The following is a 23,735-nucleotide window of genomic DNA, read 5'->3' on the forward strand; positions in this document are numbered from 1 at the left end:
TCAGCAACTGATTAACACAAAGATTGAAGCAGATGAACAAACAGAAAGCAAATGGAACCCCTACATAAACATTAGGCAAGGTGTTTTAAAGTGAGTTCTTCATGATGTAATTTATCCTTTTAATCCTGTGAAGGGTGACTCCTTTAACTGATACATTCATATATATTCATACAGTTTTTATTATGGTCATCAGCCTGTCCAAAGTTTCATGTCATGGTTCCAGGAACATCATAGTTCATCAAAAAGGATAAAAATCATTTAAAAAATCAAAAAAGGAAAGACCACTAATCTCTGAGGGAGCTGTTTGGTTTAATGCCTCCAAAATAGCACAGGATGGCCAGGTGAACTCCACAGCAAAACCACAAACTATTTATTAATGAAACTAGGTCCAATATAATGCTCCTCAGGAATTTTCTCCCATAGGGTGGCAGGATTGCCAAACAGGATCATAAACTGCTTAAACAAAATTGAGGACAAATGCAGTCTTCAGGAGACGAGGACATGAGAGATAGGATGATGGAATCACAGGTGGGTCTGGTGTCATTGACCTGAAAGAAGTACTTCTGTCTAATTATGAACAAGGGTTACAAAATGTTTAAGATTTGAGCTCTTTCCAAATCTTTTTTTTACTATCCTCAGGTGACTGAAAAAGTCTTAAGGGACATGCGCAGTGAATTACAGTCGCAGCCCATGAATGTTACAGCAGTCTGTTTTCGGACACAACACAGCCGTCTTCTGCCGAGCGAACACGGGGCAGGACTGGGCCAGGAATGCCTCCAGCACTCCGGTTGAACGCCCGACTCCGAAGCCGGCCTTGGGCAGCCGCAGTCGCGGTTTGAGGCCTGGTCCTCACTCCAACCGACCGGTCCCATCCAGGGTGGGTCCGACTCCACTACTCCGCCCTGTAAGTGTGGTCAACTCTGGCGTCTGGTTGCCAGGGCGATTCCGGTCCATGGTTCCGCGGGGTCTTGTTGTCAGGGGGCGGGGTCAGGGTTCATCCCTCTACCCGGTAGTTAGGGGCGGAGTCTGGTTGTTAAGGGCGGAGTCTGGTTGCTAGGGGCGGGACATCGGCCTAGTGGGCTGGGCTTGTGCTCCCCTTCTGCCGTCCAGCCTCGGCTCTGGCGATAAGATGGTGGGCGCTGAGGCCGCGGTGCTGCGTTCCCCGGCTCTCCTGTGCGTCCTGGTGCTGCTCGGGCCCGGGCTCCAGAGACCGGTGGCAGGACGGGCTCTGAGATTCGTCAACCTGGTGAGACCGGGAGAGGGAGCGGGTGAAGAGGGGACGGAGGGAGCGGGAGGGCTGCAGGAGGGAGGATTCATGAGGGCTGGAGGGGTGATGGAGGGCTGGAGGCGGAATGGAGGGAACGGGAGGGCTAGAGGGGTTGCTTTCTTGTTTGCATGATTTGTGGTTTTTTTCTTGTGCATTTTTAATTGCTTTGTGGCTGCCTCTGAGCAAGCAAATCTCAAAGTTATATTTTGAGTCCTTGAATGTAGTGACAAAAGCATAATAGTTTTTAATATTTTTAAAATTATAAGGTCTTAGGAGCCCGATTGAATTTTTTGAGGATGTGACTAAACCCATTGATGAAGATAGAGCAGTAGATGTGTTTATGGACCTCAGCAAGGCATTTGATAAGGTTCCTCATGAGATCATTGTTGTGAACCTCCTCCGAACCCTCACCGATGCCAACACATCATTTCATAGATAAGGAGCCTAAAACTGCTCACAATACTCCAGATGTGGTCTGACCAATATCTTACAAGTATTACATCCTTGCTTTTGTATTCTAATCCTCTCAAAATGAATGCTAACATTGCATTTACGCAACCTGCTCAATCCTGTACAGTCCCAAGTCCCTTTGCACCTCCAATTTCTGAATTTGTTTTCTGTTTAGAATATGGTCTACTTCTTTATTCCTTCTATCAAACTACATAACCATACTCTTCCCTACCATATGCTATTTTGCCCATTCTAATCCGGCCAAATCTTTCTGCAAATTCCCTACTTCCTCAACACTACACTTATCTTTGTATTGTGTACAAACTTGGCTATAAAGCCGTGAGTTTCATCATCCAAATCATTGACATAGTATGTGGAGAAGCAGTTCCAAATCGGGCCCCTGCAGAACACCACTACTCACCGACAGCTAACCCCTTTAGTCCTGCTCTTCATAGCCAATCTTCTATCCATGCTGGTATCTTTTCTGAGATATCATGGGCTCTTATCTTATTAGCAGCCTCATGTGCAGCAACTTCTGAAAAGCCATGTAAATAACATCTGTTACGTACCCCGTAACTGGGTTGCCAAACCAGCAGAAATGGATCACTCAGTTGGAGTCTGGAGTACTAGAACTAAGAAAGTTTTATTAAAGAAACAAGCAACACATTAATCGAAAGGATAATAAATGCAACAGTTCAGCGATGATAAACGCACATGTGCACAGAATTAAGATAACAGCATCAATCAAGCTCTATCGTTGTCTAGGGGTAAATGACCAATTTCAAAATGACTCAAAGTTCAGTCCAGTTAGTAGTTCAGTTCGCAGTAATCGTTGCCATGGCGATGGACAAGGTGGGGGAAGAGAGACATAGAATAGGAACAACTGATCATTCAGAACGGCTTCACTCACAGACCAGCGAGATGGCTCACAAACAGCATTTTGGGCGGGTCCTTGGTGATGTCACCTGAGGTCACCGACTGTGACCCCTCCTCCAGATGCGGTCGATCCTCTGCAGTGAACCCGGCACCCAGGCAAGGGCGGACACACACCGGGTTCCCGCTGATCGTACCTTTCCACCCTTGTCGTTGTCTGGCACTTCTCACCCACTCGTGAGAGGCGCACCGCTTCCAGGGTCTCGTTACCTCGGGTGGCGTGTGTGTCCTGTCTTAGCGAACCTGTCCCCTTTTTATCCCCCTGCTGGGGTATCGCCTGTCCATCACTTCAAACAGTTCAGGGTTCAAAGGGGGAGCCGCTCCAGACAGCTCTCTCTCCCCCATCCCTTCATTACACATCTCCAGATGCTGCTCCATTGTTCCTTATCTCTCCTTCCCCTGAGGGCAGGTGGCAGACCAACTGTTGATGCCACTGATGCTAGCCCAGGCCAGCAAACATCTTAATTTTATGTGTATTCTCGTAACACATCTGATGACTCTCCTTTGAATATCCTGCTAATTATTTCCTTAAAGAATTCCAAATGATTTGTCAGGCAAGATTTCTCCTTAAATCCATGCTGATTTTTATCTATTGTGTGCCTGCAGGTATTCAAAAGCTATCCTCAATAATGGGCTCTAGCATCTTGCCAATCACTGAAGTCAGCCTAACTGGCCTACAATTTCTCGTCTTTTGCCTTCCTCCTTAACAAATGGAGTGACAGTTTCAATTTCCCAATCCTCTGGAATCATTACAGAATCTAGTGATTACTAAAGGATCACTACTAATGTTTCCACAATCTACTCAGCTAGCTCTTTCAGAACCTGAGGTTGTAGTCCATCTGATCCAGGTGACTTAACTGCCTTTAGACCTTGCAGCTTCCCCAGCACCTTCTCCTTAGTTTTTTATACAATATAAATATTAAAACATCAGCTAGTTTACCTTCATTGCTTTTTACCTTCTCTCATTGCTTTTTTGGTTGCCTTCTGTTGGTATTTAAAAGCATCCCAATTCTCTAGCTTCCCACTAATTTTTGCTATAATTAGTATGCCTCTTCTTTTGGTTTTGTACTGTGTTTGATTTTCCCCTGTCAGCCACAGTTGCCTTATCCTCCGTTTAGAATGCTGCTGCTTTGGGATTAATCAATCCTGTGCCTTTTGAATTACTCCCAGAAACTCCAGCCATTGCTGCTGCGCTCCTGTCCCTGCTAATGTCTCCTTCCAATCAACTTTGGCCAGCTTCTCTCTCATACTTCCAGAGTCCCTTTACTATACTGTAATATCGATACATCTGATTTTAGCTTTTCCCTCAAACTGCAGGGTGAATCCTATCATGTTATGAATTCACCAAGGGTTCCTTGACTTAGTGCAGCCTAATCAAGTCTGCTTCATCACACAAAACCCAATCCAGAATCCAGAACCTAATCCTTTTCCCTAGTGGGCTCAACCACAAGCTGCTCTAAAAGCCATCTCATAAAGGCATTCTTCAAATTTCTTCTCTTGAGATCCAGCACCAGTTCACAATCTACCTGCATATCTCCCATGACCAGCATAACATTGTTCTTTTTTGCATCTTTTCTATCTACCTTTGTCATTTATATCCCAGTTCCTGCTAAACCCTCTACTGCACCTTTCGTTCCTGTACATTGGAACTTCCACATCAGGTGTGTTGCAAATAGTCTGAATGCTCTCTAACATACATCTGTAGAAACTTGAAGCCTTCGGTGACATACCAAAACTCTTCAAACTCCTAATGAAGTAGAGCTGCTGAGTTGCCTTCTTTTTGATAGGTGTTCGGTCCAGTATAGATCCTCTGAGATGTTGATGCCTTGGAATTTAAAGCTGCTCATCCTTTCCAATGCTGGCCTTGTTTGGTGGATTCCCCTTTCCTGAAGGCCACAATCAGTTCCTTGGTATTGCTGACATTGAGTGTGAGGTTGTTATTGCCACACCACTCAACCAGCCAATCATCTCTCTCTTGTATGCCTCCTTGTTGCAACTCTGATTTTGCCAACAACAGTGGTGTCATCTGTGAATTTATAGATGGTGTTTGAGCTATGCCTAGCTTACATAGTTACGTGTAGAGAGAGATGGCTAAGCTCACATTATTGAGATGTGCCTGTGTTGAGGAGATGTTGTCAGTGATCCTTACTGGCACCGGTCTTCCTGATAAGGAAGTAAAGTAAGTTTGTGTAGGGGAACACTTTCTATCCAGTGATCACAGTTATGAAGACTGACAGGTCCTTGGGTTGAGAATCTAAGTTGGAGAAAAGGCAATTTTGATGGCATCAGAAAGGATCTGGTAGGTGTGGAGCGGGATGGGTTGTTTTCTGGCAAAGGGATGCTTGGTAAGTAGGAGGCCTTCAAAAGTGAAATTTTGGGAGTGGAGTTTATATGTTCCTATTAGAATAAACGGCAAGACTAACATGTTGAGGGAATTTTGGTTTTCAAGAGTTATTGAAGCCTTGGTTGAGGAGGTGCAGAGCAGGGTAAGGCAGCAAAGAACAAATTAGGCACTTGAATGTGAGATGCACAAGAACACTTAAGAAGGAAATTAGGAAACTGCAGCTGGATGAATTCCAGATCATTTCAGAAGCTAGGGAGTTGTTCGACAGGAATTATAGAGAACTAGTTACCTAAAGGGGTAGGTAACTGTGTGACCATCAGGAGGAGGAAAGGAGCTGGGGAGTTGGTGCAAGATACTCCTGTGGCTGTTTTCCTCAATAACAAGTTGGGGGGGAGCAACTGGATACTGTTGGGGGGGCGACCAAGCAGAGGAAATCCACAGCGGTCAGGTCTCTGGCACTGAGTATGGCTTGTGGCTCAGAGCGGAAAGGAGGTGTAGTGTTCTTGTGCAGCGTGTTGAAACTCTGACTAAACACCAAGTTAAACTGGACCCAATGAAGACAGTCGTAGAAAGGTTAACTATTTACTGTTCACTCTTCCACATTAACATCGTATGGTGAAAACTGTTGATAAAAAAATACAAACACATACAGCGTCTGTTTCATTCTGGAGACCGCGCGCTCTCTTTTAGCGAGTGTCTCCAGCTGCCCCGAGTAGTGGGTGAGGAGGGTCCCGTCAAACAGCCGCCGGGCCCGAGCCCACCCCGCATTTGAAATTGAAAAGCCGACACCCGCGCCACCGGAACCGCCGCTTCCTTAACAGAAACCGCGTTAATATTTTTACTTCAAATACTTTCGTAAGAACTTACGACGTTGCTTCTATAATGTTTCTTTGTGGGTAGACATGGAGCTCTTCACGATCACGCTGCACGCATGGCCCCCACCTTTACACCTTCCCGAACCGGAGGTTACACATAAAATGCGAAACCAGGGGTGACGTCATCACATGCTGCAATATACCATAGACAATGACTTTACCTTTGTTATACTGTAACTTAATTATCAACCTTTAACTTTAACTAGAAAATAGTTACTGTGACGCTAAACCAAGCTATCGGACGATTGATGCTAATGAGAGAGATAAGAGAGACAACGGAAAAACATTCAAAATGCTAATAAGAGAGGAGAGAGGGATTAACGGAAAAGAAACACAATTCAGAATATTGACAGACCGGTTGCTTTGAACCTGAACTGTTTGAAGTTTGATGGACAGGTGATACCCCAGCAGGGGGATAAAAAGAGCAGGTTCCCTAAGGCACGGGACACCATGAGACAACGAGATCCTGGAAAGAGCGGTGCGCCCCCACAGGTGGTGGGAGTTTGGAGGTCCGGTTCGCGGGAACCAACCATAGGCTCACAGGGTATAAAGGTACGATCGGTGGGAACCTGGTGTGTGTGTCCGCCCTTGCCTGGGTGCTGGGTTCACCACGGAAGAACGATTGTATCCGGAACGGAGGGGTCACAGTCGGTGACCACAGCAGGATAGAAGACATCAAAGGTCTGTCTGAACCAAATTGCATCCCCCCCCCCCCCCAACGGTACAACAGTGATTACTGCGAACTGCACTAAGCTGAAATGAACTCTGCGTCACTGTAAGACTGATCATTTTACCCCTGGACTGCAATAGAGCTTGGTTGATTCCTATTACCCTAGTTCTGTGTATAGGCGTGTATTATCATTGCTAACCTGTTACATTTATATCCTTACGATGGGAGCACTATTATTTGTTTCTTTAATGAAACTTTATTAGTTCCTAGTAATCCAGACTCCAACGAGTGTTCCATTTCTGCTGGTTTGGCAACCCAGTTATGGGGTAGGTAACATAAGTGGGGATCTCGTCCGGGATTTTGAACGCCAAATTTGGGACTGGGTAAATTGATTGGGTTAAATTTCCGGAAAGAAAGAAAGGGCAAACAGCAGAAATGGAGATTGAGGAATTTCTAAAGGCACCAACCTTGGAGGCATTAGAGGATGCCATGAAATCAGAATTGGCGACTGTTGCCAAACGGTTGAATCTTTTTAAGGGGAAGCCGACAATGAGGAGAGCGGAGATGCACAGAGCTATCATTGAGCATTATGTATCTAAAGGTGTGTTTCCCCAAGGGGAGCTGGAGGTGGTGTCTATGAGCAAACCTGGTGGAGAAGCAGTGCAGCTGCAGATGGAAAAACTGAGACCAGAGCACGAGTTCCAGGTAAAGCAGCTGGAACGAGAAGAGAGAGACAGGCAGTTAGAACGAGAAGAGAGAATAAAGCAGCTGGAATGAGAAGAGAGAGACAGGCAGTTAAAACGAGAAGAGAGAGAGAAGCAGAAGGACAGGGAATTTGAGCTGGAGAAGTTAAGGATGACGCTAGCGCAGGGCCCCATGCCAAACCAAGGTGGAGGGTTCAGGGCGACCCAGGAGGTTAGGCTGATTCCCCCATTTGAGGAGACTGATGTTGATCGGTACTTTCTACATCTTGGAAAAAGTCGCTGCAAGTCAGGACTGGCCGAGAGATAAGTGGGCTGTTTTGCTTCAGAGCGTACTTAAAGGAAAAGCCCAACAAGCTTACTCAGTATTGTCCACAGAAAATGCCCAGAGGTATGATGTGGTGAAAGAGGCGAAACTCAGGATTTATGAGTTGGTCCCGGAGGCATACCGGCAGAGGTTCCGGAATGTGAGGAAGCAGTTGGGCCGCACGTATTTAGAGTTTGCCCTTGAGATGCAGATGTATTGTGAGCGCTGGTGCGCCTCGAAAGGGGTCAATGGGAATTATGACAGACTGCTACAGCTAATACTGATTGAGCAATTTAAAGGTTGTGTCCCTGAAGATATGAGGCCCTATCTAGATGAGAAAGAGGCAGAAACCTTAGCCGCAACTGCTAAGTTAGCACATGAGTATGCGTTAACACTCAAAGCAAAGTTTACCCCAAGTAAAAGCTACCAGAAGGGTAGTCGAGAGGGCGGAGAGAGTCCGCCGGAAAAGCCAGAAAGTAAGCCGGGGACTAGCGAGAAGGATAAGGTAGACCGGGAGCCGTTTGGTAGGAAGTCTCCTGGGGTCGTATGCTATAATTGTGGGAAAGCCGGTCACTTTGCGTCCAGCTGCTTTGCCCCAAAGAAGGAGATGGGGAAAGGAAAAACGATGACTCTGACTGGCTGTATTGAGCCGGCAAACAAACTGCTAGGGGAGAAGAGGTCTGATAGAGTTCAGGAAGGGCGCGAGAAGTTTATTTTGGCTGGATTGGTGTCGGTGAAGGAGCGGTCAAACCCAGTTCCAGTACGGATCTGGAGAGGCACTGGGGCTTGTCAGTCATTGATCTTAAGGAGTGTATTAGACTTCAGTTCAGAGACCGAGACTGGGGAGGTTAGTGTGATAAAAGGCATTGGGAAAGGGACTGAAGCAGTATCTTTGCACCAGATACACCTAAAAAGCGACTTGGTCTCCGGACCGGTCACGATAGGGGTGAGGCCCAAACTACCGATGGAAGACGTGGAAGTCTTACTCGGTAATGACCTTGCAGGTGGAGAGGTGTACCCAGCAAAACTGACAAGCAAGTCTGCCAGGATTGAGGCCCCGCCCATAGACTCGCAGGTTTATCCCATTTGCGCAGTGACTCGGCGCATGTCCAGAAAGGCTGCCGAAGCGAATGTAGATTTAGCTGAGACGTTTTTACCAGCCTTGTACCAAGAGGGGTTAGAAAGTGAGAAGAAGGAGCATAGTGGAGCGGAAGGAAGTGAGGGAGTTGAGGTAGATTTATCATTAGCAAGGAAGGAACTTATTCAGGCACAGGAACGAGACGAGGAGCTGATGGTTTTGACGGAGACAGCTGTCTCCAAAGCAGAATTAAAAAGGGAGCCAGTGGGCTATTATGTGAAGGAGGGGGTACTAATGAGGAAATGGAGACCAAGTACCGTGCCCGCGGATGAGGAATGGAGGGTGGTGCACCAGGTGGTAGTGCTGAAAATTTATAGGGACGAGATTTTTAACCTGGCTCACAAGATACCCCTCAGTGGACATTTTGGGGTGAGGAAGACAGTCGATAGAATTATAAAAAGTTTTACTGGCCGAACATGAGGAAGGATATTGTTGAATATTGTAGGCGATGTCATTTATGTCAGGTGGTAGGAAAGCCGAACCAGGTCCTGCCTAAAGCGCCCCTTCGACCGATACCCACTTTCGGGGAACCCTTTTCCCGAATAATTGTGGATTTTGTCAGTCCCACGCCCAGAACTGCAAGTGGGCGAGAATATGTGATGACTATGATGTGTGCTGCCACCAGGTTTCCGGAGGCTGTGCCCCTGGCAAGCGTCAAGGCTCCCGCAGTGGCAAAGGCGTTTGTGAAATTTTTCACTGTGGTGGGGCTGCCCAGGGAAATCCAGTCAGATCAGGGGAGTGTCTTCACATCTCACACATTCCAACGGATGTTGGATGAGATGGGAGCAAAGCAGATTTTGGCGTCCGCGTACCACACAGAGGCCCAAGGGGCATTGGATAGATTCCACGCAACATTAAAGACCATGATTAAATTTACTGTCAAGAGAACGCTTAGGGCTGGAATGATGCCTTGCCTCTTCTGCTATTTGCCGTAAGGGATACGGTTCAGGAGTCATTGGGGTTCAGCCCATTCGAGCTCATCTTCGGTCATCGGCCCAGAGGCCCTCTGACCTTACTGAAAGAGCAATGGTCCAGTCCGGCAGTCCAAGTCAATGTGATTATGTTTTAAAATTTCGTGAGAGGCTTAAAAGGATCTGTGACCTTGCCAAAGAAAATCTACGACACTCCCAAACTAAAATGAAACAATGGTATGATAGGCGTGCCCGTGAACAAGTGTTTCAAGTGGGCGATCGGGTCTTAGTTCTGTTCCCAGTGGTAAGCAACCCCCTCCAGGCGAGATTCCACAGTCCATACAAAGTGGTTAAAAAGATAGACTCTTTGACCCTTTGAACAATGGTATGATAGACATGCCTGTGAACAGGTGTTTCAAGTGGGCGATCAGATCTTAGTTCTGTTCCCAGTGGTAATCGACCCCCTCCAGGCGAGATTCCACGGTCCGTACTCTTTGACTTATGTTATTGAAATGCCGGACAGGCGTAAGTCCACACAATTGGTACACATTAACATGTTAAAAGCTTACCATGATCTTGGGCTATGTACACTATTGAAGTATTGGTTGCGTTCTCCTTCCCGGTATCTCTTATTTGTTCTGTTCCCTTTCCGGGTTCGTGGGTCGAGCCTATTGTCAATCCTCCTTGTTGCGGGTTGACTTTAGGGTTTATGGAGTCTATTATCAATTTTGTCTCCTGGAATACTAATGGTTTTAACCATCCTATTAAAAGGGAAAAAGTTTTTAAAGTGTTCCGGAGACTTAAAGCACAAATTTTACTTTTACAAGAGACCCATGTGCGGAGGGGGAACAGACTAGGTTTTTTTAAATTCTGGAAGGGACAACAGTTTCATTCGAACTCTAACGCTAACATTCGAGGCGTCACTATTTTTATAGACTCCTCAGTTAGTTTTATACAACATGATATTATCTCTGATCCGAATGGTAGATTTCTACTGGTTAGTGGTCTACTATTTAATAAAAAGGTAGTTTGGTTAATGTTTATGCTCCCAATATGGACTGTCCGGAATTTTATAAATCATTATTCAATCCGTTCCCGAATTTGAATGAGTTTTCATTGATCTAGGGTGGAGATCTTAATACCTGTTTATCTCCAGCTTTGGACCGTTCGGCACCTCCACGGACCTTACCTAATAAATCTGCAATTTTGATTAATTCATTCCTCTCTGATTCTGGGTCGACGGACATTTGGCGTTTTTTGCATCCTCAGTAAAAAGATTTTTCTTTTTTTTTCACATGTTCACCATTCCTAGTCAAGAATTGATTATTTCTTTATTGACTCTCATCTTATTTCTTCAGTGATTAAATGTGATTATGACTCTATAACCATTTCGGATCATGCTCCACTTAAGCTTTCTATTAAAATTCAGGCCAATATACAAAATAATAGACAATGGCATTTTAATTCGCTGTTGCTTCAGGACTCGGACTTTGTTAACTTTATGAATGAACAGATTGATTTTTTTTTACAATCAACTATACAGAGGATATTTCTGTGAACATTCTTTGGGATACTTTTAAAGCTTATATTCATGGTCAGATTATCTCGTATTCTGCTGCTTTGAGGAAGAAACTGAAGCAGGAGGAGTTGGTAATTGTGGACAAGATTAAGGAAATTGATAAGAAATATGTTACAGCTCCCTCTGAGGAGTTATATAAACAAAGAACTGAACTTCAAATGGAACACAGTTTATTACTCTCGTCCTCGATTGTAAACCAATTAAAGAAAACAAGAAGTGAATTTTATGTACACAGTGACAAAATTGGCAAACTGTTGGCTAACCAATTGAAGTCTAATTATTCTAAATCTCAAATTAATCAGATTTATAATCAAAATGACCGACTGATACTTGATCATGCGGGGATTAATCAAACCTTCTTTGATTTTTATTCTTCCTTGTATCAATTAGAGTCTCCTCGAGACTCTAAATATATGAATGATTTTTTAGATAACCTAGACTTCCCTGAGATTTCACAGGATATATCTTCTATGCTAGATACTCCCATTACCACTGATGAGATTAAGAATGTTATTTCCTCTATGAACTTGGGGAAAGCTTCTGGCCCTGATGGGTTTACCGTAGAATTTTATAAATGTTTTGCACCTTCATTAATCCCTTGGTTCTGTAGGGTTTTCGAGGCTTCGTTAAAACTTGGTAAACTTCCCGAATCTTTCAATAGAGCATCAATCTCTCTAATATTAAAGAAGGATAAAGACCCTGCTCAATGTGCATCTTATAGACCAATATCTTTATTAAATGTTGATTCTAAAATTTTTTCTAAGTTATTAGCAAACAGATTAGAAAAAGTACTTCCTTTTATTATTTTGGAAGACCAAACGGGTTTTATTAAAGGTCGTTACTCTTTTTATAACATTCGCACACTGTTAAGTATTGTTTATACCCCCTCAGAAAATGTTCCTGAGTGTGTTATCTCTTTAGATGCTGAGAAAGCTTTTGATAGAGTAGAATGGCCTTACTCATTTAAGGTGCTTGAAATGTGTAATTTTAGCTCGAAATTTATAGCCTGGATCAAACTGTTATATCATTCTCCTGTGGCCTCGGTCCGTACTAACTCTCTAAGCTCACCTTTTTTCCCTCTTTTTCGAGGTACTCGACAAGGTTGTCCTCTTAGTCCTTTATTATTTGATATTGCATTAGAACCTCTTGCAATTGCCATTCGAGAATCTCCAAATATTACTGGGATAACTCGGGGCTTAAAGTCCCATAAAATATCACTCTATGCTGATGACTTACTTTTATATATTTCTAATCCTCAAAAATCCATCCCTGCTGTTTTAGAGTTATTAGCACAATTTAGTCTCTTTTCAGGTTATAAATTAAATCTTAGTAAGAGTGAACTTTTCCCGATTAATAAACAACTTCCCTTATATCATAACTTTCCGTTTAAATTGATTAATAATTATTTTTCATATCTTGGGATTAAAATTACTTGTAAATACAAAGATTTATTTAAGATTAACTTTTTACCCTTAATTGACCATATTATTCAACTTTCATCTAAATGATTTCCTTTATATTTAACTTTGATTGGTTGTATTAATGCAGTTAAGATGTTTTTTCTGCCAAAATTTCTATATATATTTCAGGCATTACCGATTTTTGTTCCAAAATCTTTTTTTGATAAAGTTGACTCAAAAATTTCTTCATTTATTTGGCAAAATAAAAACCCGAGACTGGGTAAAATACATTTACAGAAAGCTAAGAGAGATGGAGGTTTAGCATTACCTAACTTTAGATTCTATTATTGGGCAATTAATATTCCACATATGAAATTTTGGTTACTTGACCAGGATATACTATCCATTCCTAAATGGGTAGCATTGGAATTACAATCTGTTCAGGGCTATACACTTGGCTCTATTTTAGGTTCCTCTCTCCCTTTTGATTTGAAACGCCTCAAACAGGTATCTAACCCAATAGTTAAATATACCTTACGTATTTGGTTTCAATTCAGAAAATTTTTTGATCTTAACCAATTTGGGCTAGCGATTCCTATTTTAGGTAATATATTTTTTCCTCCCTCTTTTACGGATCGTGCTTTTCAAATTTGGAAGACTAAGGGTATTTCACGGTTTTTGGATTTATTTTTAGATGGTTCCCTTATGTCTTTTGAACAATTATCTAATAAATATAATTTATCAAGAATACATTTTTTTAGATATCTACAAGTTAGAAATTTCCTAAGTACTATACTTTCTTCTTTTCCAATGCTTCCTCCTACATACATTTTAGATACTATAATTAACCTTAATCCATGTCAGAAAGGTGCATCGGCTATGATTTATAATATTATTATGAAACTTAGGAAAGCTCCATTTGATAAGATTAGGGTAGATTGGGAACAGGAATTGGGGTCTATCATTTCCGTGGATGACTGGGGGCAGATTTTACAATTAGTCAATACTTCCTCTATCTGTGCTAAACATTCCCTAATGCAATTTAAAGTTGTTCATAGAGCACATATGTCCAAAGATAAATTAGCTCGCTTTTATTCTCATATTAATCCTTTTTGTGATAGATGTCCAGGGCAGATAGCCTCTTTAACTCATATGTTTTGGTCTTGTCCTACACTGGAAACTTTTTGGAGAGACATTTTTAATATTATCTCAAAGGTATTGAATATAGATATCTCTCCTCATCCTATTACTGCTATCTTTGGACTACCTAAAATTTCCAGTAATCTTTCTCCTTCAGCCCGTAGAATGATTGCATTTCTTACTTTAATGGCGAAAAGATGTATCTTACAACATTGGGAAGAGCTTAATGCTCAAACCACCTTTTTTTGGTTTTCTCAGACGATATTATGCTTGAATTTGGAGAAAATTAGAAGCAATCTTTATGATTCCTCACTTAAATTTGAACAGACCTGGAGATCTTTTATTCAATATTTTCATTTAATGTAATTTTTTTTTCTTCTCTTTTTTGCTCCATATTTATATACCCTTCTTGTTTTTTTTTACTGTTTTTAATGGAGGTCGGGTTTGAGGACGTGATTTTAAGTTCTTTAACTCTACTTGGTTCCAAGTTAGCCCATTGCTTTGCTTTGCTTTTAGTTAGTTGCACGGTGGTTTTTTTTTGGGGGGATTTTTTTTCCTTTTCTCTATTGAGAGATATATATCTCTCAATAGAGAAAAGGAAAAAAAAAACCCAATTAGTATACTATTATGTTACCTTAGTATGTTATGTTTAAATTACATTGTATCACTTTTTTTCTGTATTAATATCTCTTGTAATTTTATTATATTCTAACAGTGTATTCGTGCCTATATGGCTTACCTTTATGTATACTTATTCAATAAAAAGATTTAAAAAGAAAGAAAGAAAGAAAAGCTTACCATGATCAGAAAGCAGATCTAGTTGGTGTTATCACAAAAGTTAATGAGACTGGGGTGTCAAATGATAAGGGGAAAACCCATCTTGAAAAGATAAATATGGTGCTGACCAGATTGGAGAACTGTATTGTTTTGGCCAATTTTGCTGATAAGGTCTCTCACCTAACCTCCGAACAGAGCGAGCCGCTGATAAAGCTAATCAACTGGCATGCAGACATATGTCCGGATGTCCTGAGGCGATGCAAAGGGACGGTGCGTGATGTTGTTGTCACCTCAGACCAGCCTATTAAACAACACCCCTATAGGATGAACTTGGAGAAGGGCAAGCTAGTGGAGAAAGAAATTGAACACATGCTAGCCACAGATATTATTAGGCCATCCAAATCGGAATGGGTGTCCCCGTGTGGTTGTCCCGAAAATTGATGGGAGCATACGATTCTGTACAGATTACAGAAAAGTGAACGCCACCACAAAAACTGATGCGTACCCCATCCCAAGGGTAGACAATTGCATCGATAAAGTGGGGAGAGCTAAGTACATCACCAAGATCGATTTGCTGAAAGGGTACTAGTGTGTTCCTTTAACCGACCGGGCTAGAGAAATCTCAGCATTTGTCACTCCATCCGGGTTATAAGAGTATAATGTTTTACCTTTTGGCATGAAAAACGCCCTAGGGGCCTTCCAGAGGATGATTAATTCAGTGATAAAAGGGTTAAAGAACGCAGAAGCGTATATTGACGATTTAGTGGTCTGGAGTGACGCGTGGGAGGAGCACATTGTGGTGGTAGAGGAACTGTTTAAACGGCTGTCTGAAGCCAGCCTGACAGTGAACCTCGCAAAAAGTGAATTCGGCCACGTGAAGGTCACTTATCTGGGATTTGTGGTAGGACAGGGGCAGCTGGCCCCGATGCAGGCTATCTCTGAAGTCCCCACCCTGACAGACAAGAGAGCCCTGAGGAGGTTCTTGGGGATGGTGGGGTACTATCGGAAGTTTTGCAAAAACTTTGCGGATATTACCCTCCCTCTTACTAAGCTCTTGCCAAAGAATGCGAAGTTTGTGTGGGACGACCTTTGTCCACAGGCCTTCGAGAGTCTGAAGGCGACTCTGTGTCACCATCCTGTGCTGAATGCGCCTGACTTTTCAAAACCCTTCTCCCTAGCAACAGATGCTAGCGATGAAGCAGCCAGGGCAGTGCTGTTACAGACAGACAAAGAGGAAATTGAACACCCGGTGGCTTATTTTTCTAAGGAATTTAATGTCCATCAGAGAAATTATTCCACCGTGGAGAAGGAATTACTGGCAATCATACTAGCATTACAACATTTTGAGGTTTATATTTGTCCACCACGGAAACCACTGATAATTTACACTGATCACAATCCATTAGTATTTTTGGCCACTATGAAGGATAAAAGCAAAAGGTTACTAAGTTGGAGCCTGGTCTTACAGGAATTTGATATTAAAATAAAACATATAAAAGGAACAGACAATGTGATTGCTGACTGACTGTCAAGGTGTTGAAATTTAAACAGCATAGCTGATGACCCTGTATATTAGTGTGTATCTAATAATGTGCATTCATGCCCGTGATTTTTACCCCGGTAAAAATCCTTTGAAGGGTAGGGGTGTGACGCCAAACCAAGCTATCGGACGATTGATGCTAATGACAGAGATAAGAGAGACAATGGAGAAACATTCAAAATGCTAATAAGAGAGGAGAGAGGGATTAACGGAAAAGAAACACAATTCAGAATATTGACACAAACAACAGGAATTCTGCAGATGCTGGAAATTCAAGCAACACACATCAAAGTTGCTGGTGAACACAGCAGGTGAACCTCTTCCTAGAGATGCTGCCTGGCCTGCTGCGTTCACCAGCAACTTTGATCAGAATATTGACAGACCGGTTGCTTTGAACCTGAACTGTTTTGAAGTTTGATGGACAGGTGATACCCCAGCAGGGGGATAAAAAGAGCAGGTTTGCTAAGGCACGCGACACACCACAAGACAACGAGACACTGGAAAGAGCGGTGTGCCCCCACAAATGGTGGGAGTTAGGAGGTCCGGTTCGCGGGAGCCAACCATAGGCTCACAGGGTGTAAAGGTACGATCGGTGGGAACCTGGTGTGTGTGTCCGCCCTTGCCGGGGTGCCGGGTTCACCACGGAAGAACGATTGTATCCGGAACGGAGGGTCACAGTCGGTGACCACAGCGGGACAGAAGACATCAAAGGTCTGCCTGAACCAAATTGCATCTCCCCCTCCCCCCCCCCCCACGGTACAACAGCGATTACTGCAAACTGCACTAAGCTGAACTGAACTCTGCATCACTAAAACTGATCATTTTACCCCTAGACTGCGATAGAGCTTGGTTGATTCCTATTACCCTAGTTCTGTGTATAGGTGTGTATTATCATTGCTAACCTGTTACATTTATATACTTACGATGAGAGCACTGTATTATTTGTTTCTTTAATAAAACTTTATTAGTTCCTAGTAATCCAGACTCCAACGACTGTTCCATTTCTGCTGGTTTGGCAACCCATTTACGGGGTACGTAACATTCCAAACAAATCGTTTAAAACGTAGACCCAACAAAGTCAAATAAATGCCTTAAGGGCAACACAGGAGGTGAAGAGGAGAGAGGTAGTGATGGGAAATTCAATAGCTAAGGAAAAAGACAGGAAATTTTGTGGATGTGGCTTCCAAGTGTCTGGGTCAGGGATGTCTCAGGTCAAATCCACAGCATTCTTAAGGGGGAGGGTGAGTTGTGAAGTTCTGGTACATGTTGGTACCAATGGCGTAGCTAGGAAAAGGGATGAGGACCTGAAGAGAGAATATCGAGAGATGGTTCGTTCGTTATGTGCTGTGTTGTATGACATAAGTGGTCATAGTCTTTCCATAACCATGATTGTTTTTGGCAGAAGCGGTTTGCCATTGCTGCCTTCTGGACAGTGTCTTTACAAAATGGGTGACCCCTGCCATTATCAATATCCTTCAGAAATTGTCTGCCTAGCACCAATGGTCGCATAACTAGGACGTGATATGCACCAACTACTCGTACGACCATCCACCACCTGCTTCCATGGCTTCATATAACCCTGATCGAGGGCTAAGCAGGTGCTACATCTTGCCCAAGGGTGGCCTGCAGACTAGCAGAGGGAAGGAGCGTAACATCTCCTTTAATAGAGACACATCTTCACCCTGCCACTCACAGGGAGAAGGGTAGAAAGCAGGAAGCAGAAAAGCAGGACCTCCAGGGTAGTAGTCTCTGGATTGCTGCCTGTGCCATGTTCCAGTGAGGGTAAGAATAGGGTTGTTTTAATGAGAGAAATATCAGGAGCAAGGGTGATGAACTTTGGGCATGAATCAGTACTTGTGGTCATTACAGAGACTTGGCTGTCACAAGGGCAGTAATGGCTCTGGATGTTCTGGGGTTTAGATGTTGCAAAGGAGATGGGGAGGAAGGTAAAAGAGGTGGGGAAGTGGCACTGCTAATCAGGGATAGTATCACAGCTGCAGAAAGGGAGGAAGTCTAGGGGTTGTCAACTGAGTCAATGTAAGCACCAGGAAGGGTACAATCACTCTATTAGTATTCTATAGACCCTCCCAATAACAACAGAGCCACTGAGGTGCAGATTGGTAGGTAGATTTTGGAAAGGTGCAAAAATAACTACGTTATTGTCATTAGTGGCTTTTACTTCCCTAATATTGGTTGGCATCTCATCAGTACAAATGGTTTATGTGGGGCAGAATTTTAAGTGTGTCCTGGAAGGATTCCTTACTCAGTGTGTAAACGGGTGATTAGGGGAGAGGCAGTGAACCTGGTTAGGTGACAGATACCTTAGGAGAGGATTTTGAAAACAGTGATCTTTACCATAGCTTTGGACAGAGGTGGGATCAGATGGTATGGGGAAAGTGCTTAATTGGGTGTGGGTGAATTATGATGCTATTCGGCAGCAACTTGGGAGCATACATTGGGAACAGGTGTACTAGGGAAATGCACAACATTAATGTGGAGGTTTTTTTAGGGAGTACTTGCACAGGGTTTTGGATAGGTCCAGGATGCTATCATCTGGCATACCCATTGTGTGATCAACAGAGGTCAGAATTAACTCCCACCTCACTGTATTACTCAATCTTGTTACCTCACTGTGCCATCTAACTTGGGAACATAAACAATGCCTGCAAACCAGTTAGTAGGTCCAGTCACTCTAGTTATGATGTCAAGTGCCTCCATTCACTCAAGTTCAGCTTTGACTTTGTTCATCAATGGGACTGGTATACACCTCACTGTGGTCAGAGGTCACTCCTGGCCTTATTTGGATAAGGTATTCTCAGTATCCCCAGCCCTGCGAACAACTCCGGGTACTTTTCCTGCCACTGAACATTGTTTAGGGAATCCAACCTTGCAATGAGGTTCAACTTCTTGATGGCATGTCATCCCAGTAGTGGTGAGAAGAGATTCTGAACAACATAGACATCCTCTTTTTACGAATGGAAGTAGTAAACATTCCCTTCACACTGAGCCTGTGTTTTCCTCCTCCTCTCTGCCCAGATTCTGTTCACGCGCTCATTGCAGTTTGTTTCCTGCTTAGTTATCATGCCTGTTGGGCTAAGATTAAGTTATGATAAATCCAGATTACACAGAGTAGATTTTATTAGCAATGACTTGTTTCCTCAGATCTATCGTCATGGTGACCGATCTCCTATCCAAGCGTATCCAGCCGATCCATATACAGAGAAAGACTGGCCTGAAGGCTTTGCACAGCTTACTGTGGTAGGAAATGCCTCCTTATTGGTGCTTTGCACCCCTCTGCCTTTTCCCCTCCATCACACTACTCCTGCATCTTGCCATTTTTCACTTCTGTCTGCTGAAAATGCTCCTTCTTAATCGGTCTGTTCCTCATTTAGTCCTTTGTTCCTGCCCATCCTGTAAGACTGCTACTGTCTCTCTTCAGGTTCTCTCTAGGCTGCCATATGTCAGAAGTCTGATGTGTCCAGTGGCCTAGCTAGGAGCCTAACAAGTTTTGTTGTCATGAATCCTAATGAAGGGTCTTGGCTCAAAATGTTGACTGCTTATTGCCCTTCATAGATGACCTGTTGAGTTCCTCCAGCATTTTGTGTGTGTGTGTTACTTAACATTTCCAGCATCTATAGAATCTCTTAGTCTGTTGCCATGTCTGTTTATTTCTGTTTTCCAGTTCCTGTTGTTACCCAGGGTATACAGTAACTTTCATGGTGATTTAAGTCCCTCTGTTATTATTTCGGAGGATTTGTCTTGGACCCAGCACGTAAGTTCAATTGCGGGGAAAGCACACCAGCACCTCTGCTTCCTTAGGAGTTTGCAGAGATTCAGCATAACATCTAAAACTTCCACAAACTTGCTGCATCACAGCCTGGAATGGAAACACCAATGCCCTTGAATGGAAAATCCCACAAAAAGTAGTGGATACGGCCCAATCCATCACAGGTAAAGCCCTTCTGACCATTGAGCACATTGGCATGAAATACTGTTGCGGGGAAGCAGCATCCATCATCAGGGATCCCGCCACCCAGGACATGCTGTCATCTCACTGCTGCCATCAGGGAGCCTCAAAACGCACATCTCCGGGTTCTGCAACAGTTATTTCCCCCCTCAACCGTCAGGCTGTCGAACCAAAGGGGATAACCTCACTGATCTTCACTTGCCCCATCATTGAAATGTTCCCAGAACCAATGGACTCACTTTCAAGGACTCTTCACCTCATGTTCTCGATATTTAGCACTTGTTTATAGTTATTAGTTCTTTCTGTATTTGCACAGTTTGTTGTCTTCTGCACTCTGGTTGACTGTCCAGCTGGGCAGTCTTTCATGAATCTGTTATGGTTATTAATCTATAGATTTGAGAATGCCCACAAGAAAATGAATCTCAGAGTTTTATATGGTGACATTGTAGTCGCGCGTAAACACAGTACTAAAGAAACACACGGAGGCAGAGAGAGCTGAACTCAGAATGCCTTTACTGATTCAAAACCGTGCGCTTAAATCTCCCCTCCCATGGGCCACTGTGGCCCACGGGGCGGATGTGACATCAGACTGTCCCCGGAAGGTCCGCCCCGAGCAGGTAGTTCCAAACACGCTACTGCGTGTCTGCCCGCAGCTCCCGATGGCGGTTCGAGTCCCGCGCATGCGGGCCGCCGCCCCCCCCCAGAAATGTCCATCGGTGGAGTGGAGTCCCCTGTCTGGGTGGCCAGCCTCGCTGGCGCGGTGCAGGTACCCTCACCGGTTGCTCAATGTCCAAGTGCGCCGGTTCGAGGCGGTCCACTGTAAAAGTCTCTTCCCAGCCACCCACCTCCACGACACACGTGGTTCCGTTGTGCCAGATCACCTAGAAGGGTCCCTCGTACGGCTGCTGTAGAGGTGACCTGTGCATGCCCCTGCAAATAAAAACATACTCACAGTCTGGGAGGTCTTTAGGGGTGAAGATGGCGTGGGACCATGCCTGGAGGTTGGGACCGGTGCCAGGGTCCCTATCTTGTCCCGCAGCCTTGTTAGCGCCGCTGCTGGAGTTTCTTCCGAACCTCGGGCGTCTGGTACAAACTCTCCTGGGACAGTCAGGGGGGCACCATAGACCAATTCCACTGAGGAGGTGCCCAGGTCCTCCTTGGGGGCTGTGCGAATGCCCAGTAGGACCCAGGGAAGCTCATCTGTCCAGTTGGGGTCCCTGAGGTGCGCCATCAGGGCCGACTTGAGATGCCGGTGGAATCGTTCTACCAAACCGTTGGACTGGGGATGGTACACTGTGGTGTGATGCAGTTGGGTGCCCAGGAGCTGCGCCAGTGCTGTCCACAAACCAGACGTGAACTGCGCCCCTCTGTCGGAGGTGATGTCCATTGGGAGGCCGAACCTGGCGATCCAGTTTGCAATGAGCGTCCTGGCGCAGGACTCAGTGGACGTGTCTGCCAGCAGTACAGCTTCCGGCCATCTGGTGAACCTGTCTACTATGGTAAAGATATACCTGGTGCCCCGGGAGACTGGCAGCGGGCTGACGATGTCCACGTGGATGTGTTGGAACCTCCTGTGCGTGGGCTGGAACTGCTGGAGGGGAGCCTTCACGTGCCACTGGACTTTGGCGGTCTGGCAGTGTACGCAGCTCCTGGCGCAGTGTCCGACCTGTTTGCGCAAACTGTGCCCGACGAATCTGTCCGCTACCAGCTTGATGGACGCCCGGATAGACGGGTGGGCCAGGTCATGCAGCGTGTCAAACACCCGACGCCTCCAGGCTGCTGGTACCACGGGTCGGGGTTTGCCGGTAGACACGTCGCACAGGAGTCGATCCGCTGCCGGGCTGATGGAAACATCCTCCAACTGGAGCCCCAAAACGGCAGTGCGGTAAGCTGGGATCTCGGTGTCCGACCGTTGTGCTTCCGCCAGTGCTGCGTAGTCTGTTCCTGAGGACAATATCCCTACTGAGTGGAGGCAGGGGCGAGACAGTGTGTCGGCAACGACGTTGTTCTTCCCTGCGATGTGGCGGATGTCCGTGGTGAATTCTGAAATAAAGGACAGGTGCCTCTGCTGCCGAGCTGACCATGGGTCCGATCCCTTGGCCAGTGTGAAGGTGAGGGGCTTGTGGTCCGTATAAGTGGTGAACTCACTTCCCTTGAGGAAGTACCGGAAATGCCGGACAGCCAGGTAGAGCGCTAGCAACTCTCCGTTGAAATCGCTGTACTTCACCTCTGGTGGCCGTAGGTGCCGGCTGTAGAAAGCGAGTGGTCGCCACTGGTCCTCGACTCCGCTGACTGCCGTATCGGAAGCGTCGACTGTGAGTGCCGTGGGTACATCGACTCTCGGGTGCACTAGGAGGGCCGCCTTTGCCAGTGCCTCCTTGGCCTGCTCGAATGCCTCCGTGGACTCCGCGTCCCGTGCCACCTCTTTGGCCTTGCCGGCCATCAGGCTGAACAAGGGTCTCATGATGCGTGTCACCGCCGGCACGAACCGATGATAAAAGTTGACCATCCCTACGAACTCCTGCAGGCCCTTGACCGTGCTGGGCTTGGGGAACTGGCGGATGGCCTGGACCTTGTCCGGTAGGGGAACTGCGCCATGTCGGTTGACTCTGTGGCCCAAGAAGTCGATCTCCGTCAGCCCGAACTGGCACTTCTCCGGATTGATTGCCAGTCCGTGGTCACTCAGACGTTGGCAGAGCTGGCGCAAATGTGCCACATGCTCTTGGTGCAAACTGCTGGCCACCAGGATATCGTCCAAGTAAATGAAAACGAAATCCAGGCTGCGTCCCACTGAGTCCATGAGCCTTTGGAAAGTTTGGGCTGCATTCTTGAGACCGAAAGCCATCCTCAGGAATTCGAACATGCCGAATGGGGTGATGAGGGCTGTCTTGGGCACGTCGTCGGGGTGCACTGGGATCTGATGGCATCCCCTGACCAGGTCGATTTTCGAGAAGATGGTCGCTCCGTGCAGGTTTGCCATGAAGTCCTGGATGTGGGGTACCGGGTATCTGTCGGCGGTTGTGGCGTCGTTGAGGCCTTCTGTAGTCTCCACAGGGCCTCCATCCTCCTGCGGACTTGGGCACCGTGTGCACGGGGATGCCCTCAGACTGTCTGAGCGGCATACAATTCCCATCTCTTCCATCTTACGGAGCTCCTCCTTGGCGAGGTGGAGCTTGTCGGGTGGGAGCCTGCGAGCTCGGGCGTGCAGCGGCGATCCTTGCGTGGGGATGTGGTGCTGCACACCGTGCTTGGGGTCGGCCGTGGAGAACTGCGGGGTGACTATGGAGAGGAATTCCGCCAACACCCTGGTGAATTCATTACCCGAGAGGGTCACGGAATCCAGGTGGAGGGCCGGTAGCTTGGCTTCTCCGAGCTGGAAAGTCTGGAACATCTCGGCGTGGACCAAACGCCGGCCTTTTAGGTCGACCAGGAGGCAGTTGGCTCGTAGGGAATCTGCCCCTAGTAGTGGCTGTGACACCGCTGCCAACGTGAAAGTCCAAGTGAAACGGCTGGACCCGAAATGCAGTGAGATGGTTCACGGGCCGTATGTCTGAATACTGGTGCCATTTGCAGCGATGAGTTCAGGGCCTGGGACCACGTTACGAGTGTCCATGTTCGAGGGGGGGAGTACGCTGATTTCGGCCCCGGTGACTACCAGGAAGCGCTGCCCGGAATGTTGGTCCCAGAGGTACAGGAGGCTGTCTTGGTGGCCAGCCGTCGTAGCCCGGAAAAGCAC

General features: G+C 45.6%; 1 protein-coding gene across 5 annotated transcripts in view; it reads left to right on the forward strand.

Moving 5' to 3' along the window:
- Positions 1-506: 506 nt before the first annotated feature.
- LOC134353826 (lysosomal acid phosphatase-like) overlaps positions 507-23,735 on the forward strand; it is an 82,135-nt gene continuing 58,906 nt past the window's right edge. The window contains exons 1-3 of one of the 5 annotated variants that reach the window (XM_063062269.1): positions 507-528; positions 640-904; positions 19,195-19,290. In XM_063062269.1, coding sequence (XP_062918339.1) covers positions 695-904; positions 19,195-19,290 — 306 coding nt within the window. In that variant the 5' untranslated portion in view covers positions 507-528; positions 640-694. Of the gene's footprint in view, positions 529-639; positions 905-1,067; positions 1,247-19,194; positions 19,291-23,735 lie in introns of those variants that run through there. The other 4 variants (XM_063062268.1, XM_063062267.1, XM_063062265.1 and 1 more) reach the window with 4 other exon arrangements.

The sequence above is a fragment of the Mobula hypostoma genome, chromosome 11, assembly GCF_963921235.1.
Source record: "Mobula hypostoma chromosome 11, sMobHyp1.1, whole genome shotgun sequence".
Classification (NCBI taxonomy): domain Eukaryota; kingdom Metazoa; phylum Chordata; class Chondrichthyes; order Myliobatiformes; family Myliobatidae; genus Mobula; species Mobula hypostoma.